This window comes from Gymnoscopelus braueri (genome assembly GCF_963280865.1).
Source record: "Gymnoscopelus braueri genome assembly, chromosome: 11".
NCBI classification, from domain to species: Eukaryota; Metazoa; Chordata; class Actinopteri; order Myctophiformes; family Myctophidae; genus Gymnoscopelus; species Gymnoscopelus braueri.
In genome coordinates, this window is record NC_137613.1 from 1,347,304 (window position 1) to 1,363,751 (window position 16,448).

The 16,448-nt window shown below is 40.5% G+C and overlaps 2 protein-coding genes across 2 annotated transcripts in view; one reads left to right on the forward strand and one right to left on the reverse strand.

Annotated features, from left to right (window-relative positions):
- Positions 1-1,933: 1,933 nt before the first annotated feature.
- oxsm (3-oxoacyl-ACP synthase, mitochondrial) lies at positions 1,934-9,550 on the reverse strand. The gene is made up of 6 exons (XM_080441694.1): positions 9,178-9,550; positions 6,893-7,144; positions 4,062-4,392; positions 3,761-3,955; positions 2,536-2,685; positions 1,934-2,487 (listed from the first exon to the last, which is right to left on the reverse strand). Exons 1-6 carry the CDS (start codon positions 9,500-9,502, stop codon positions 2,157-2,159), a joined length of 1,584 nt encoding a protein of 527 aa, XP_080297820.1. The 5' UTR covers positions 9,503-9,550; the 3' UTR covers positions 1,934-2,156.
- A 4,737-nt stretch (positions 9,551-14,287) lies between these two features.
- The window catches only part of LOC308095013 (peptide-N(4)-(N-acetyl-beta-glucosaminyl)asparagine amidase-like), a 43,440-nt gene continuing 41,279 nt past the window's right edge, over positions 14,288-16,448 (forward strand). Inside the window, exon 1 of the mRNA XM_080441924.1 lies at positions 14,288-14,497. Coding sequence (XP_080298050.1) covers positions 14,391-14,497 — 107 coding nt within the window. The 5' untranslated portion in view covers positions 14,288-14,390. The remainder of the gene's footprint in view (positions 14,498-16,448) is intronic.

Genomic DNA, 16,448 nt, shown 5'->3' on the forward strand with positions numbered 1-16,448 from the left:
ATGCTATAAATTCAAATTAGAAGGTCACAGGCTATTGAATAAACTTTATATGTAATCACCTCTTGAATTGCAGTACGTCTGTCATCACCTCTGAACTACTTTCTGCTTATAAAGACATTCTCTATTTGAGAACTTCCTGCCTATAGAAACATACCAAGGTCTGGAAAGAATGCATGTTCTTCTCATTGTCTGCTTATTATAAAAGAGACAGAAATACCACTCAACAGCACCGCCTGCTGGTGACATGTACTGTATACGCATACAGATTTCACACTATAAGCCCATGCAAAAAGAATGTGAATTAAGCAATTGTTTTTGATATAATATAACAATATGCCAACTTAACTTACAGGCATAGGGACTGCATCTCATGTGTAAAAAATGATAACATTTTCTTTATATTTAAACATTTTATTTTATGTACAGACTCATTCACACAAGGTAGCATTTTGCTGGTGGAAAATAGTTCTACATTTAACCTGCAGAAAAAGCAAATTAATCTCCATCTTGTACCAGTTCTATATACAATATAAACATAATTAAAACGCATTTACATCATATTTAATGGTCGCATTGTGTCCGTTCTTGTAACAAGCATTCAGTCACCTCCTCAGGAATAAAAACATCTTAACATGCGACACAGAACTGGTACCTGGTAACATCTGATATTCTCACAACGTTTATCTGTGGAGCCGAGTCAAACTAAATGTAACGCCTCAACCCCTACAATTACAAGTGCTTGTCAGGGTCGGGGGTCCCCAGTTCAAATAAGATTATTTTGAGGGGTCGTGGCCTTATCATTAGATCTAATCATTTGATATATCTAGACATTTAATATCAGGATGCTTTTTTCAAATGTGTGAAGTTTGTTTCTTTCCAGATGGATAATCATGTAGATTGACAAAGTATGTGAATTATCCAGAGTGCGGTACTTCTTTTTTTGTAATTGTAATGTAATTTGAATGCAAAAAAAAGAAAAAGATAATTTCAAGCAACAGTGCTTACAAGTACTTAAAATGCAAAACAGGGAAAACAATAAACACTTTATTTGTTTTAATTAAATGGGCTCCAATCGGAACCTCTCCCTCCGCTGTAGCTACATAGCGGAGGGAGAGGTTCTAAATGGGGCTACTTTTGGGCTTGTGTTTTCTTATACATCGTTGCTTATTTCTCTCACAGAATCTGGCAACACTGACCCGGATGTATTAAAGCTAGGCGCGGCGCCTCATTCAAAATAATCAGTGTTTTTCCCCCAGACTGTCTGCCAGACAGATGCTGTAGCAGGAGTGAATTTAAACGAAACATTTAGTTGACATTTTTACTGTATTTGTTGGACGCAAAGATGGACCCCACGTCTCAAAGATGGACCCCACGTCTCAAAGATGGACCCCACGTCTCAAAGATGGACCCCACGTCTCAAAGATGGACCCCACGTCTCAAAGATGGACCCCACGTCTCGCTTCTTCGCAAAACTCCGAAAGGTTGCTGTCAACCTGGAGACACAAAGCGCAGAGCTTCAGAGCTTCAGACAGAGCTTCAGACAGAGCTTCAGAGAGCTTCAGAGAGCTTCAGGGAGCTTATGACACCCGCAACCACCAGGATGACCACGGTGAGTGACATGGTATAAACCAGTGGTTCTCAAACTTTTTCATGTCAAGGACCCCCAACTTGACACTTATTAGCCCGCGGACCCCCATTAGAAAAGATAAGCAAGGGACCCCCATAAGAGAAGGTTTCTACGGCTCTCTAGCAGTGATTCTCAACCATTTTAATTTCAAGGACCCCCAGTTTGACATGCATTAGAGGCTACGGACCCCCATTTAATGGCATTTATACCTCTGGGACCCCAATTCATATTGTAAAATCAATGTTAATGTAACTCTGAGAGTGTACAAATGGAACCAAACGGACCCGTTAGGGTCCGTTTGGTTCCATTTGTACACTCTCAGAGTTACAGACCCATAAGGGTCCATTTGGTTCCATTTGTACACTCTCAGAGTTACAGACCCATAAGGGTCCATTTGGTTCCTGTCCATCATTTAGCTGGGGACCCCCTGGAACCCCCTCAAGTACCCCTGGGGGTCCCCGGACCCCACTTTGAGAACCAATGGTCTAAGCAGCCATCAGCTGGGTGAAGCAGATTCTTTTTCTCATCATCAGACACTGGCGAGACACAGAGAGGCGTTGGTGCCTCCAAACCCAAACGAGTTACTGAGAGCGATCCTCCTCCTCCTCTGCTGGGGGTCCTGGGGGTCCTGGGGGTCCTGGGGGTCCTGGGGGGTCCTCCAGGGCTGGGCGGTGCAGGGGACGTAGTTCAGGTCAAAGTCGGGCCCCTCGGTGCGGTCCAGGTTGAGGGTGGGGGGCAGGACGGCGTGGTAACAGGCCAGAGCGGTGAAGGCAGCCTCCAGGGCCCCGGCGGCCCCCAGGAGATGACCCGTCGCCCCCTTGGTGGACGACACGGCCAGAGAGCCTCCTCCTCCTCCTCCTCCTCCTCCTCCTCCTCCTCCTCGTCCTCCTCCTCCTCCTCCTCCTCCTCCTCCTCCTCCTCCTCCTGGAGGGAGGAACAGTCTCCTGATAGCGGCGTTCTCCGCTGCGTCTCCCAGCGGTGTGGACGTGGCGTGTGCGTTCACGTACGTCACGTCTGCCGGAGACACGCCCGCATCTCTGAGCGCCGCAGACATGCTCCTTTAAGAGAGACCAGAGGGTTTATATATCAGACATGCTCCTTTAAGAGAGACCAGAGGGTTTATATATCAGACATGCTCCTTTAAGAGAGACCAGAGGGTTTATATATCAGACATGCTCCTTTAAGAGAGACCAGAGGGTTTATATATCAGACATGCTCCTTTAAGAGAGACCAGAGGGTTTATATATCAGACATGCTCCTTTAAGAGAGACCAGAGGGTTTATATATCAGACATGCTCCTTTAAGAGAGACCAGAGGGTTTATATATCAGACATGCTCCTTTAAGAGAGACCAGAGGGTTTATATATCAGACATGCTCCTTTAAGAGAGACCAGAGGGTTTATATATCAGACATGCTCCTTTAAGAGAGACCAGAGGGTTTATATATCAGACATGCACAGATCTTCATCAGAAGTTCACAATATGTCGCGATGCGACAGTTATCTACAGAAGGCTCTCCATCAGTAACATGATGTGAACGTCTCCATCAGTAACATGATGTGAACGCTCCATCAGTAACATGATGTGAACGTCTCCATCAGTAACATGATGTGAACGTCTCCATCAGTAACATGATGTGAACGCTCCATCAGTAACATGATGTGAACGTCTCCATCAGTAACATGATGTGAACGTCTCCATCAGTAACATGATGTGAACGTCTCCATTCAGTAACATGATGTGAACGTCTCCATTCAGTAACATGATGTGAACGTCTCCATCAGTAACATGATGTGAACGTCTCCATCAGTAACATGATGTGAACGTCTCCATTCAGTAACATGATGTGAACGTCTCCATTCAGTAACATGATGTGAACGTCTCCATCAGTAACATGATGTGAACGTCTCCATCAGTAACATGATGTGAACGTCTCCATCAGTAACATGATGTGAACATCTCCATCAGTAGCATGATGTGAACGTCTCCATCAGTAGCATGATGTGAACGTCTCCATCAGTAGCATGATGTGAACGTCTCCATCAGTAACATGATGTGAACGTACCTGAAGGCTCATCGGTAACATGATGTGAACGTACCTGAAGGCTCATCAGTAACATGATGTGAACGTACCTGAAGGCTCCGTCTCCATCGGCGGTGGGGGCGGTGATGTGACTGGCGTCTCCAGACAGGCCGTAGCCCAGGACCTCAGCATAGATCCTGGCTCCTCTCTGCAGGGCGTGGTCCATCTCCTCCAGGAGGACCACGGCCGCCCCCTCGCCCATCACAAAGCCCTCTCTGTCTGGGTGGAAGGGCCTGGAGGCCAGCCTGCATGGGGGGGGGGGGACACTCCATCATCATTGTTGTACAAATAATTGCGATTATCTAAAAAAAAACATGATCAGGCTAAGATGTCATACCGTGTGCCTAATACCTGGGGTTATGGTTCCACTTGGTGGCGAGCGCTCTGGCCCGGGCGAAGCCCGCCACGGCCAGCGGCCCCACGCAAGCCTCGGTGCCTCCGGCCACCATGAGGTCGGCGTCACCGTGGGCGATGAAGCGGGCGGCGTCGCCCACGGCGTGGGCGCCCGTGGTGCAGGCGGTGGACACGGCGTGGTTGGGACCCTTCAGCTTGTGTTTGATGCTGATGTGGCCGGCCGCCATGTTCACCAGGATGCGTGGCACGAAGAACGGGCTGACCTTGTTGTAGCCGCGGCTCTGGAAGGCGGCCGCGGTGCGGGCGATCTCGTCCAGAGACACCATGCCTAGAGGGGTTTGAACCGTGATAAAACACCATGTCTAGAGGGGTCTGAACCATGATAAAACACCATGCCTAGAGGGGTTTGAACCATGATAAAACACCATGTCTAGAGGGGTCTGAACCATGATAAAACACCATGCCTAGAGGGGTTTGAACCATGATAAAACACCATGTCTAGAGGGGTGTGAACCATGATAAAACACCATGTCTAGAGGGGTGTGAACCATGATAAAACACCATGCCTAGAGGGGTTTGAACCATGATAAAACACCATGCCTAGAGGGGTTTGAACCATGATAAAACACCATGTCTAGAGGGGTGTGAACCATGATAAAACACCATGCCTAGAGGGGTTTGAACCATGATAAAACACCATGTCTAGAGGGGTTTGAACCATGATAAAACACCATGCCTAGAGGGGTTTGAACCATGATAAAACACCATGTCTAGAGGGGTTTGAACCATGATAAAACACCATGCCTAGAGGGGTTTGAACCATGATAAAACACCATGTCTAGAGGGGTGTGAACCATGATAAAACACCATGTCTAGAGGGGTGTGAACCATGATAAAACACCATGCCTAGAGGGGTTTGAACCATGATAAAACACCATGCCTAGAGGGGTTTGAACCATGATAAAACACCATGTCTAGAGGGGTGTGAACCATGATAAAACACCATGCCTAGAGGGGTTTGAACCATGATAAAACACCATGTCTAGAGGGGTTTGAACCATGATAAAACACCATGCCTAGAGGGGTTTGAACCATGATAAAACACCATGTCTAGAGGGGTTTGAACCATGATAAAACACCATGTCTAGAGGGGTTTGAACCATGATAAAACACCATGCCTAGAGGGGTTTGAACCATGATAAAACACCATGTCTAGATGGGTTTGAACCGTGATAAAACACCATGTCTAGAGGGGTTTGAACCGTGATAAAACACCATGTCTAGAGGGGTTTGAACCATGATAAAACACCATGTCTAGAGGGGTTTGAACCATGATAAAACACCATGCCTAGAGGGGTTTGAACCATGATAAAACACCATGTCTAGATGGGTTTGAACCGTGATAAAACACCATGTCTAGAGGGGTTTGAACCGTGATAAAACACCATGTCTAGAGGGGTTTGAACCATGATAAAACACCATGTCTAGAGGGGTTTGAACCATGATAAAACACCATGTCTAGAGGGGTCTGAACCATGATAAAACACCATGTCTAGAGGGGTTTGAACCATGATAAAACACCATGTCTAGAGGGGTTTGAACCATGATAAAACACCATGCCTAGAGGGGTTTGAACCATGATAAAACACCATGTCTAGAGGGGTTTGAACCATGATAAAACACCATGACTAGAGGGGTTTGAATGAACCATGATAAAACACCATGTCTAGAGGGGTGTGAACCATGATAAAACACCATGCCTAGAGGGGTTTGAACCATGATAAAACACCATGTCTAGAGGGGTGTGAACCATGATAAAACACCATGCCTAGAGGGGTTTGAACCGTGATAAAACACCATGCCTAGAGGGGTTTGAACCATGATAAAACACCATGCCTAGAGGGGTGTGAACCATGATAAAACACCATGTCTAGAGGGGTTTGAACCATGATAAAACACCATGTCTAGAGGGGTGTGAACCATGATAAAACACCATGCCTAGAGGGGTTTGAACCATGATAAAACACCATGTCTAGAGGGGTCTGAACCATGATAAAACACCATGCCTAGAGGGGTTTGAACCATGATAAAACACCATGTCTAGAGGGGTTTGAACCATGATAAAACACCATGCCTAGAGGGGTTTGAACCATGATAAAACACCATGTCTAGAGGGGTCTGAACCATGATAAAACACCATGCCTAGAGGGGTTTGAACCATGATAAAACACCATGTCTAGAGGGGTTTGAACCATGATAAAACACCATGTCTAGAGGGGTTTGAACCATGATAAAACACCATGTCTAGAGGGGTTTGAACCATGATAAAACACCATGCCTAGAGGGGTTTGAACCATGATAAAACACCATGTCTAGAGGGGTTTGAACCATGATAAAACACCATGTCTAGAGGGGTTTGAACCATGATAAAACACCATGCCTAGAGGGGTTTGAACCATGATAAAACACCATGTCTAGAGGGGTTTGAACCATGATAAAACACCATGCCTAGAGGGGTTTGAATGAACCATCATAAACATCGGCAGTGGCAGTGGCTCAGGGGTAAAGCGGCCGGTTGGCGGCCGGTTGGCTATGAGCTTGTAGATCTGCTATTTTTGAAAAAACGAAATTTTGTGCAAATGAATTCATTTATATTCTTTTAAGCATATGTTGAGATGGGGGTCCGCGGACAAATACATATAATGTCGGGGGTCCTTGACATGAAAAAGATTGAGCACCGCTGACATAGAAACATAGCTTTTTCAGAAAACTGTTTAGAAGACATTTGTAGAATGGGCTTCAGGTCTTAATGGGTTAACCATACGTACCCATGCCCACTGCCACCCCGGTGCCCAGCTGCTCCTCGGGGGTCCGGGGGTACCAGCCCGAGTCGTCCAGGGCCAGCTGGGCGGCCCCCAGAGCCATGACGGTGGCGGGGGACATGCTGTTGATGTCCCCTCGAGAGACAAACCTGTCCTCCTTAAACTGGCCCTCCTCGTCCCCTCTGGGCACCAGCGCTGCCACCTTACAGGGGACCGCCCGGTACTGGTCTGGGTCCAGGGCCACGATGCCACTCTCACCTAGAGGGGTAAAGATAAGAATGGGACCAGAATCCTTATTATTGTTTATCGTGATTAAAAGAAAACGCTCACAACTAATCGCATCGCAGAGATTTTAACTGATTTTTCATTCATTCAACCTTTATTTATTTTCTCGGGGATACATTGAGGGCAGAGCCCTCATTTTCAATGACGCTGAGATTACAAGCGTAGTACAACAGTGTAAATAATAATGATGAATAAAAACAACAGGATAAACAAGTTATAAATGTGAAAACAACAAAACAACAACAGAATAAAACAGTAATAAAGACAGCTTAATTAAAACAGTGACAATCTAAAACAACAAGATTAGCTAGCAAGTTTTTAAATTGACCCAATGAGACCATGGAATCCATTTTTAAAGTGCGTTGTAATTCGTTCCAAGTGAAGGGAGCGCCAAACATTGAAAGCTGATTTGCATAGCTCTGTGTTGGCCTTGGGGACTAATAATGGGATGTATTCCTGAGAGCGTGTTTGATGGGTGGAAGTATTTGGTTTTAACAGTGATGAAATATATGTTGGTGATTTATTTAAAAGTGCTTTATAAATATATATATGTACCAATGATGGTCTGGTCTCATGGAGAGAGAGGGCCATCCAACTGTAGTATATAAAGTGCAATGATGTGTGCTGTATGGATAACCTGAGAGCAGAGTGCTAGATGGCATCTAGGGGAGACCTGGAACGCATCTGTGTCACTTTAGATGTCTTTGGTTATTCAAAAATAGCAGATATACAAGCTCATAGCGTGGCACCGAGTGCCGCGCTATGAGCTTGTATATCTGCTATTTTTGTAAAAATGTTTTTTTTTTTTTTTTCAAAAAACTGTTAAGATTTAGAAAACATTTTTAAGAAGGAAATACCCAGGATCACTTGGCATTGTTTTTTTTGTTTTTTTGGTGTTTTGTTCTTTTAATTTGATTTATTGTATTGTATTGTACTGTATTGTATCGTATTGTATTGGTTTTGTTGCTTTTGTTGTCTATTCGTATGTATGCTTCTTGTGTTTAACACTCTCCTTTTGTTTATATTCTAATTTTTGTGTATAACAAAAAATAAATAAACATTGAATCATAAAAAAAAGAATGGCCTCAGGTCTTAATGGGTTAAGGGTGGTGGTAGCAGCATATCTATAAATGATGTCCCCATAATCCAGGACTGAGAGTAGGACAGCCGGTGATGATGGTGAAATTGTCCTCAGTCATACACTAGGATGAATTAGCTTTAGTTGAGCTGCTAATTCAGCACCACTTAAACTCTCTATACTTGATAAAACAGACCTGTAAAAGAGTGCATTCGGTACGCTCTCATTTCACTCTATACGAATCGAATCCACCAAAAATAGCAGATCTACAAGCTCAGAACGCGTTGCACATGTCATTTTCAAAAGGTCCCATCCCTACATAGAGTTTGTGTCACAATTCATGACATAGTTGACGATTAAATGTCCTACAAACAATTGCGATGAAACAATTTCATTGTGTTTTTGTTATTGAACATTTGGAACATAGAACATTTCTGTTTCCCTTTTTAGGCTTTGTAAACAAAACAAAACAAGATATGACAAATCCTTCCTATATTAAAACTGCCTAATGGGAGGGATCTATGACTCACACATAACCCTGTCACATGCCCATACAAGGGCATATACTGATGACATCAGGGATCTCTATAGATTAGTATGGAGATAATATTTAATAGGCATAAAAAGGGACGAGGAATGACAGATACAGAGATCTCCATATATGGGCATATCGGTCTGATCGGTGGTGTGAGGATATGTTGAGTATTTTAAATATACAAAGAAATGACCGCTACCAATAATCTAAATAAAATGTACTATGGTCATAATTGTATACTTTTACAAATGATCTACAAGCTCACAAAGCGTCACATTGCGACACTTGCAGCTTGTAGATCAGCTATTTCAGCTACAATATGTTTTTGTGATTCTGATGATTCTGTAAAAATGTATTGGGATTGATCTGAAATAAGTGTAATAATACTCTCACCCTGGATCAAACGGTTCCATGGAAGCTCGGTCCCCGTCCCAAGAGGACTGACCAGGCCGATGCCGGTGATGACCACCCTTCTCCTTCTGCTGGGCGGTCCTCCAGAGGAACTGTAGCATCTTCTGGCCCCCAGGCAGGAGGAGCCCACCACACAGGGGCCCCCCACACAGGGGCCCACCACACAGGAGCCCCCCACACAGGGGCCCCCCACACAGGAGCCCCCCACACAGGAGCCCCCCTGGCTGCTGGTCAGAAGGGTCCTGATGCTGTGGGACCTCCCGAGCCGGAAGAGCTTTGTCCAACGGGACAGAGAGGACGAGGACATCTTGGTCACTAACGTCCTCCTCTGTCTGGTTCCAGCTGTTCTACTGTAGGTCAGCAAGGACTGCTGGGAGAAGAGAATAGATTATTGGTTAGGATCACAACTATAGGCATGTGTGATAATATTGGTTAAAGGTAGGGTAAGTGATATTTTTTGGTTAAAACAAAAAGTATTTTGTTAAAAGGTTAAAACACTATATTCTGATAGTAATCATTGCTATATAGAGTTTTTACATTTTTCGGTAGGTGTCAAAATCTCAGCCAATCAGGAGAAAGTACACATTTTTAAGCTTAATTTGTATAGTGTTCCAGTTCCAATTTTGTCTGCTCATTTCTTAGTGTCATCACTTCCAATTTCACTTGTTTAATCTATATTCTGATTGAGTTCTCTGTCCTGGTTGGATAAAATTGGAAATGAAACTGAAACTGAAACGAAAATGCATTTTCTGTTTAATAAAGAGGTGGAGAGACAAGGAGACTCCTAATACTGAACAAACACTCTATAGCAATGAGTACTATCAGAATATAGAGCTATTTAACACTTATTTTAACCAACGCAAATCACTTACCCTACCTTTAAAAGAACACGTTGTTTTGTTGTTAAAAAGCTCTATATTGTGATAGTAATCATTGCTATAGTGTTTATTCAGTAACGGGGGTCTCCCCGGCTCTCCAGCTCTTAGTTAACACAACATATATACCGTAAATCCTCTAGTAGTGACCTCCTCTATTCAATTAAAAAGCGTCTCTCTGTAGGATTAAATGTTCCTCTAGTTACTTCACACCATGTGAATAATAGTCCTGAGACTCAGAGACATGACGTCATCTATAGATACTGCAGAGTTGAAGGTGGATCTAAGTGTGAATGAGCTGCTTATAAACCCTCATTATTACACTGCTGGCTCTCCTCGTCATGATGACGTCACCATGACATCACCATGATGTCAGTCATGCCCAAATATGGAATTTATACATTCTAGACAAAAAACTGATGCAAATGCAGTACTACCTATTTAATGTAAGCACAACCTCACAACTACACAACACAAGTACACAACACAACACAAGTACACAACCCCAGGAATACACAAAAACTGATGCAAATGCAGTACTACCTATTTAATGTAAGCACAACCTCACAACTACACAAAAGTACACAACACAACACAACACTACACTACACTACACTACACTACACTACACTACACTACACAACACAAGTACACAACACAACCCCAGGAATACACAGAAACTAAACAAATGCAGGACAACCTACCTATAACTCTAAAGTATTAATAAAAGCTCCATAGAGTTATGAGTATATAGAGTTGTTATAGTAGGTATATAGAGTTATGAGTATATAGAGTTGTTATAGTAGGTATATAGAGTAATGAGTATATAGAGTTGTTATAGTAGGTATATAGAGTAATGAGTGAATAACAACATGAAGTCACTACCTACCGGTGTCAGCCAATGATAGGTAGTAGATATGAATGCCTGATTCATTTTAACGTTTCAAGACAACTTAAAATAAATTAAATCAAATCAATAAAATAAACGAAATAAATGTAAAGAAAATATATAAAATAAAACCAATGCCAAGATTGTAAATATTCCAAAACAGCATCACATATTGACATTATATTATATATAATTCAACATTACTATTTTATTGCATTGCATGTTATAGTTTAATAATTTTATTGCATTCAATTCATTCATTTATTTTATTTTAAAAATATTGTATTTTAAATCATCGTATTAATTTCTGGTTAACCTCGCGTTTACTAGCCTTTTCGCAGAACCCATGGAAAGCCTGGTTTCTATTCCCACTAAACAGTGTGATCGTGGCCAGAGCCCGCCTACTACATCCGGTCATTCCCTCGTTCAGATACAGGTTTACAACCATTTCCGTATCCGTTCTAGAGCCCGGACCGGATCAGCAACCTGGAGAGTGAATGGGTCTCAGACCTTCCGGTACGGTTGTGTAAAATGTGTTCAGGCTTTATGCAGGTCGGCTATGTAATGTTGAGGACCAGTGTTGCCATGTCTGCTTATTATAAGCGACGTTGGGCTTGTTTTTCTGCAAAGTCACTTGTAAATATTATTATTGGTGGTTGTGGGTTTCTAAAGTGTAGATGTTTATTTGGTCTTATTTCTAAAGTGTAGATGTTTATTTGTGTCTTGTTTCTAAAGTGTAGTTGTTTATTTGGTCTTATTTCTAAAGTGTAGATGTTTATTTGGTCTTATTTCTAAAGTGTAGTTGTTTATTTGGTCTTATTTCTAAAGTGTAGTTGTTTATTTGGTCTTGTTTCTAAAGTGTAGTTGTTTATTTGGTCTTGTTTCTAAAGTGTAGTTGTTTATTTGGTCTTGTTTCTAAAGTGTAGTTGTTTATTTGGTCTTGTTTCTAAAGTGTAGATGTTTATTTGGTCTTGTTTCTAAAGTGTAGTTGTTTATTTGGTCTTGTTTCTAAAGTGTAGTTGTTTATTTGGTCTTGTTTCTAAAGTGTAGTTGTTTATTTGGTCTTGTTTCTAAAGTGTAGTTGTTTATTTGGTCTTGTTTCTAAAGTGTAGATGTTTATTTGGTCTTGTTTCTAAAGTGTAGTTGTTTATTTGGTCTTGTTTCTAAAGTGTAGTTGTTTATTTGGTCTTGTTTCTAAAGTGTAGTTGTTTATTTGGTCTTGTTTCTAAAGTGTAGTTGTTTATTTGGTCTTGTTTCTAAAGTGTAGTTGTTTATTTGGTCTTGTTTCTAAAGTGTAGTTGTTTATTTGGTCTTGTTTCTAAAGTGTAGATGTTTATTTGGTCTTGTTTCTAAAGTGTAGATGTTTATTTGGTCTTGTTTCTAAAGTGTAGTTGTTTATTTGGTCTTGTTTCTAAAGTGTAGTTGTTTATTTGGTCTTGTTTCTAAAGTGTAGTTGTTTATTTGGTCTTGTTTCTAAAGTATAGTTGTTTATTTGGTCTTGTTTCTAAAGTGTAGATGTTTATTTGGTCTTGTTTCTAAAGTGTAGTTGTTTATTTGGTCTTGTTTCTAAAGTGTAGATGTTTATTTGGTCTTGTTTCTAAAGTGTAGATGTTTATTTGGTCTTGTTTCTAAAGTGTAGATGTTTATTTGGTCTTGTTTCTAAAGTGTAGTTGTTTATTTGGTCTTGTTTCTAAAGTGTAGATGTTTATTTGGTCTTGTTTCTAAAGTGTAGATGTTTATTTGGTCTTGTTTCTAAAGTGTAGTTGTTTATTAGGGCTTGTTTCTAAAGTGTAGATGTTTATTTGGTCTTATTTCTAAAGTGTAGATGTTTATTTGGTCTTGTTTCTAAAGTGTAGTTGTTTATTAGGGCTTGTTTCTAAAGTGTAGTTGTTTATTTGGACTTGTTTCTAAAGTGTAGATGTTTATTTGGTCTTGTTTCTAAAGTGTAGATGTTTATTTGGTCTTGTTTCTAAAGTGTAGTTGTTTATTTGGTCTTGTTTCTAAAGTGTAGTTGTTTATTTGGTCTTGTTTCTAAAGTGTAGTTGTTTAATTGGTCTTATTTCTAAAGTGTAGTTGTTTATTTGGTCTTGTTTCTAAAGTGTAGTTGTTTAATTGGTCTTGTTTCTAAAGTGTAGTTGTTTATTTGGTCTTGTTTCTAAAGTGTAGTTGTTTATTTGGTCTTGTTTCTAAAGTGTAGTTGTTTATTTGGTCTTGTTTCTAAAGTGTAGATGTTTATTTGGTCTTGTTTCTAAAGTGTAGATGTTTATTTGGTCTTGTTTCTAAAGTGTAGATGTTTATTTGGTCTTGTTTCTAAAGTGTAGATGTTTATTTGGTCTTGTTTCTAAAGTGTAGATGTTTATTTGGTCTTGTTTCTAAAGTGTAGTTGTTTATTTGGTCTTGTTTCTAAAGTGTAGATGTTTATTTGGTCTTGTTTCTAAAGTGTAGTTGTTTATTAGGGCTTGTTTCTAAAGTGTAGATGTTTATTTGGTCTTATTTCTAAAGTGTAGATGTTTATTTGGTCTTGTTTCTAAAGTGTAGTTGTTTATTTGGTCTTGTTTCTAAAGTATAGTTGTTTATTTGGTCTTGTTTCTAAAGTGTAGATGTTTAATTGGTCTTATTTCTAAAGTGTAGTTGTTTATTTGGTCTTATTTCTAAAGTGTAGTTGTTTATTTGGTCTTATTTCTAAAGTGTAGTTGTTTATTTGGTCTTGTTTCTAAAGTGTAGTTGTTTAATTGGTCTTATTTCTAAAGTGTAGTTGTTTAATTGGCCTTATTTCTAAAGTGTAGTTGTTTAATTGGTCTTATTTCTAAAGTGTAGTTGTTTATTTGGTCTTGTTTCTAAAGTGTAGTTGTTTATTTGGTCTTATTTCTAAAGTGTAGTTGTTTATTTGGTCTTGTTTCTAAAGTGTAGTTGTTTATTTGGTCTTGTTTCTAAAGTGTAGTTGTTTATTTGGTCTTATTTCTAAAGTGTAGTTGTTTATTTGGTCTTATGAGACAAACTGTTATTAAAGTTATCAATCAATCAAAATAGTTTTCCTAACTAATATTCCTATATATATTTTTTTTAAATAACATTTTAAACTCAAATCTTTGCTTCTGGTGGTCCCTGGAACAACACATTTTGATGGGGATCGGCAGCCAAAAACATAATTTTAGGGGGTCCTTGACAAGAATAAGTTTGAGCACCACTGATATTATAGCAACAACAGTTTTTCAGGAAAATTAAGACATTTGTTGAGACATTTGACAGTTCCTAGACCTGGATGCTTATTTCTGTCCCAATGACTCCCGCAACCTGGCAACCCTGTGCGAGGACCCCTGAAGTTTTGCAGGCATCTTGCAGGACAGAAAAAAGGAGGAAGTAACATTCTGTCGGCACTAAATGTGATATTTGTCCAGATTAATTCACACTTAAGTGATTAATTAAAGTTAATGACCATGGTGGTGTCTCCAGGTGTGTCCATTCTGCTGTCTAACCCAAATGAAGAGTTCCTAGAATCCTCCAAGCTGTTGATCACCTACGCTGACAACATCCTGAGGTAATCACCATGCTAACCATGCTAACCATGCTAATGCTAACTGGAGCCGCTCCGGCAAAATAACATTTTTGTAAAAGTATTGCACATTGGAAATACTCAAAAATACCTCTCAAGTACAGTACTTGAGTAAATGTATTTACTCAAGTACTATTAGTTTACTGTATTAGTTACTTTCCACCACTGATCAAGATGCACTTGAATGTGAATGAAAGGAGCTTTCATGATATTTAGTAAGTTATTGAAAGGGATTTATTTAAAGGGATTTATTTAAAGGGATTTATTTAAAAGGGGGCTTAAGTTGTATTTTTTTGTTAAAACGATGTCTCCAGATCAATTATTATTATTATTATTATTATTATTATTATTATTATTATCGTCTCCGCCAGGCCGAAAGGCATGGCGAGAGAGTATGTTTTACCCTCCGTCCGTCCGTCCGTCCGTGTGTCCGTCTGTCACCAGCTAATCTCCGCCACCGTTGGCTTGATCGCAACGAAACTGTGCACACACACTCCCTGGATGCCAATTCCGAACTTCTGCCCCAAATTTTTCACATGGGCCTTTTATAGCGCCGCCAGGAGGCCGATTTGTGCAAAACATATTTTTTGACAATACTCCTACAGATTTTGTCCAAAAATCTCGCAAATCGGTACACAGTATCTCTATAGTCATTAAACAAAACTTGTCTTTCAGATTTTTCATATTCCATCCTGATTGGCTAAAAATGGCTTCCAAAGTTTGCAGGAGTGCTCCATTTTCAACAAAATGCCTCAAATCATGAACACAGCATGCAATTTCGGTGAAATTTTGCACGCATATTTCCACTATGCCGAGGAAGAAATGCCACTTGAAAATTTTCAAATCAGCCTCATGGTGGCGCTATAACAGGCCGATTCATGTTTTTACCTATAACTGCACCGATCTGTGTAAAACTTTGTATGCGCACTCCCTAGAGGTCAAGGAAAAACCTTTGCCCTGCATTTTTCACGTCTGCCTTTTATAGCGCCACCAGGAGGCCGACTTATGTAAAACACATTTCTTTACATTACTCCTTCCGATTTTATCCAAATTTCACGCAAATCGGTACACATGATCTCCATAGTCATGTGATCAAGACGGATGTGTTTGATTTTCCATCCTCATTGGCTAAGATTGACATCTAAAGTTTGCAGTAGTGGCTTGTTTTGAACAAAATTCCGCAAATCATGAACGCACCGTCCGATTGCGGTCAAACTTTGCACGCACATTCACACTATGTTGAGGAACAAATGGTACCCTTTAAACATTGCCCTATTATAGCGCCACCAGGAGGCCACAATAACCTACCTGACCTGGCGGAGACCTGTGCTCCGAGGAGCACTTTTTCTAGTTGTTGTTATTATTATTATTATTATTATTATTATTATTATTCAATAGCTCCAGATTGAGATATAATAACAATACTTGCTTTGAGTGGGTCTCAAAGTGTGGTCCAGGGTCCCTCAGGGCTCCTTGAGGGGTTTCAAATGGACCCTTACAGGTCTAACTCTGAGAGTGTACAAATGGAACCAAATGGACCCTTACAGGTCTGTAACTCCTGGTGCCGCGCTATGAGCTTGTAGATCTGCTATTTTTGAATAGCCCAAAGTATAAAATAATGGTTATAGCTACAGTATACAAATCTAAAATGACACAGTATGCGTTCAACCGGGTTGAATGGGATAAGACGATAGTGAGCCATCATCATGATTAAACGTGGTGAATGTCTTCCTACAGACATGATGAGAAGTACAGATCTATTCTATTCTTATTGTTCCTACAGACATGATGAGAAGTACAGATCTATTCTATTCTTATTGTTCCTACAGACATTACATTACATTACATTACATTACAGTAATTTAGCAGACGTTTTTATCCAAAGAGACTTACAATAAGTGCATCAACATAGGTAGGGAACGAAACTACTAATCAC

Bases quoted from the DNA above. Each gene is read 5' to 3' on its own strand.
- oxsm (XM_080441694.1), bottom strand. From the start codon at position 9,502: ATGTCCTCGTCCTCTCTGTCCCGTTGGACAAAGCTCTTCCGGCTCGGG. The intron at 4,393-6,892 runs GTACGTATGGTT...AAACCCCTCTAG, and splicing joins CGGGGTGGCAGTGGGCATGG to GCATGGTGTCTCTGGACGAG. The intron at 3,956-4,061 runs GTATTAGGCACA...CCCCCCATGCAG, and splicing joins AAGTGGAACCATAACCCCAG to GCTGGCCTCCAGGCCCTTCC.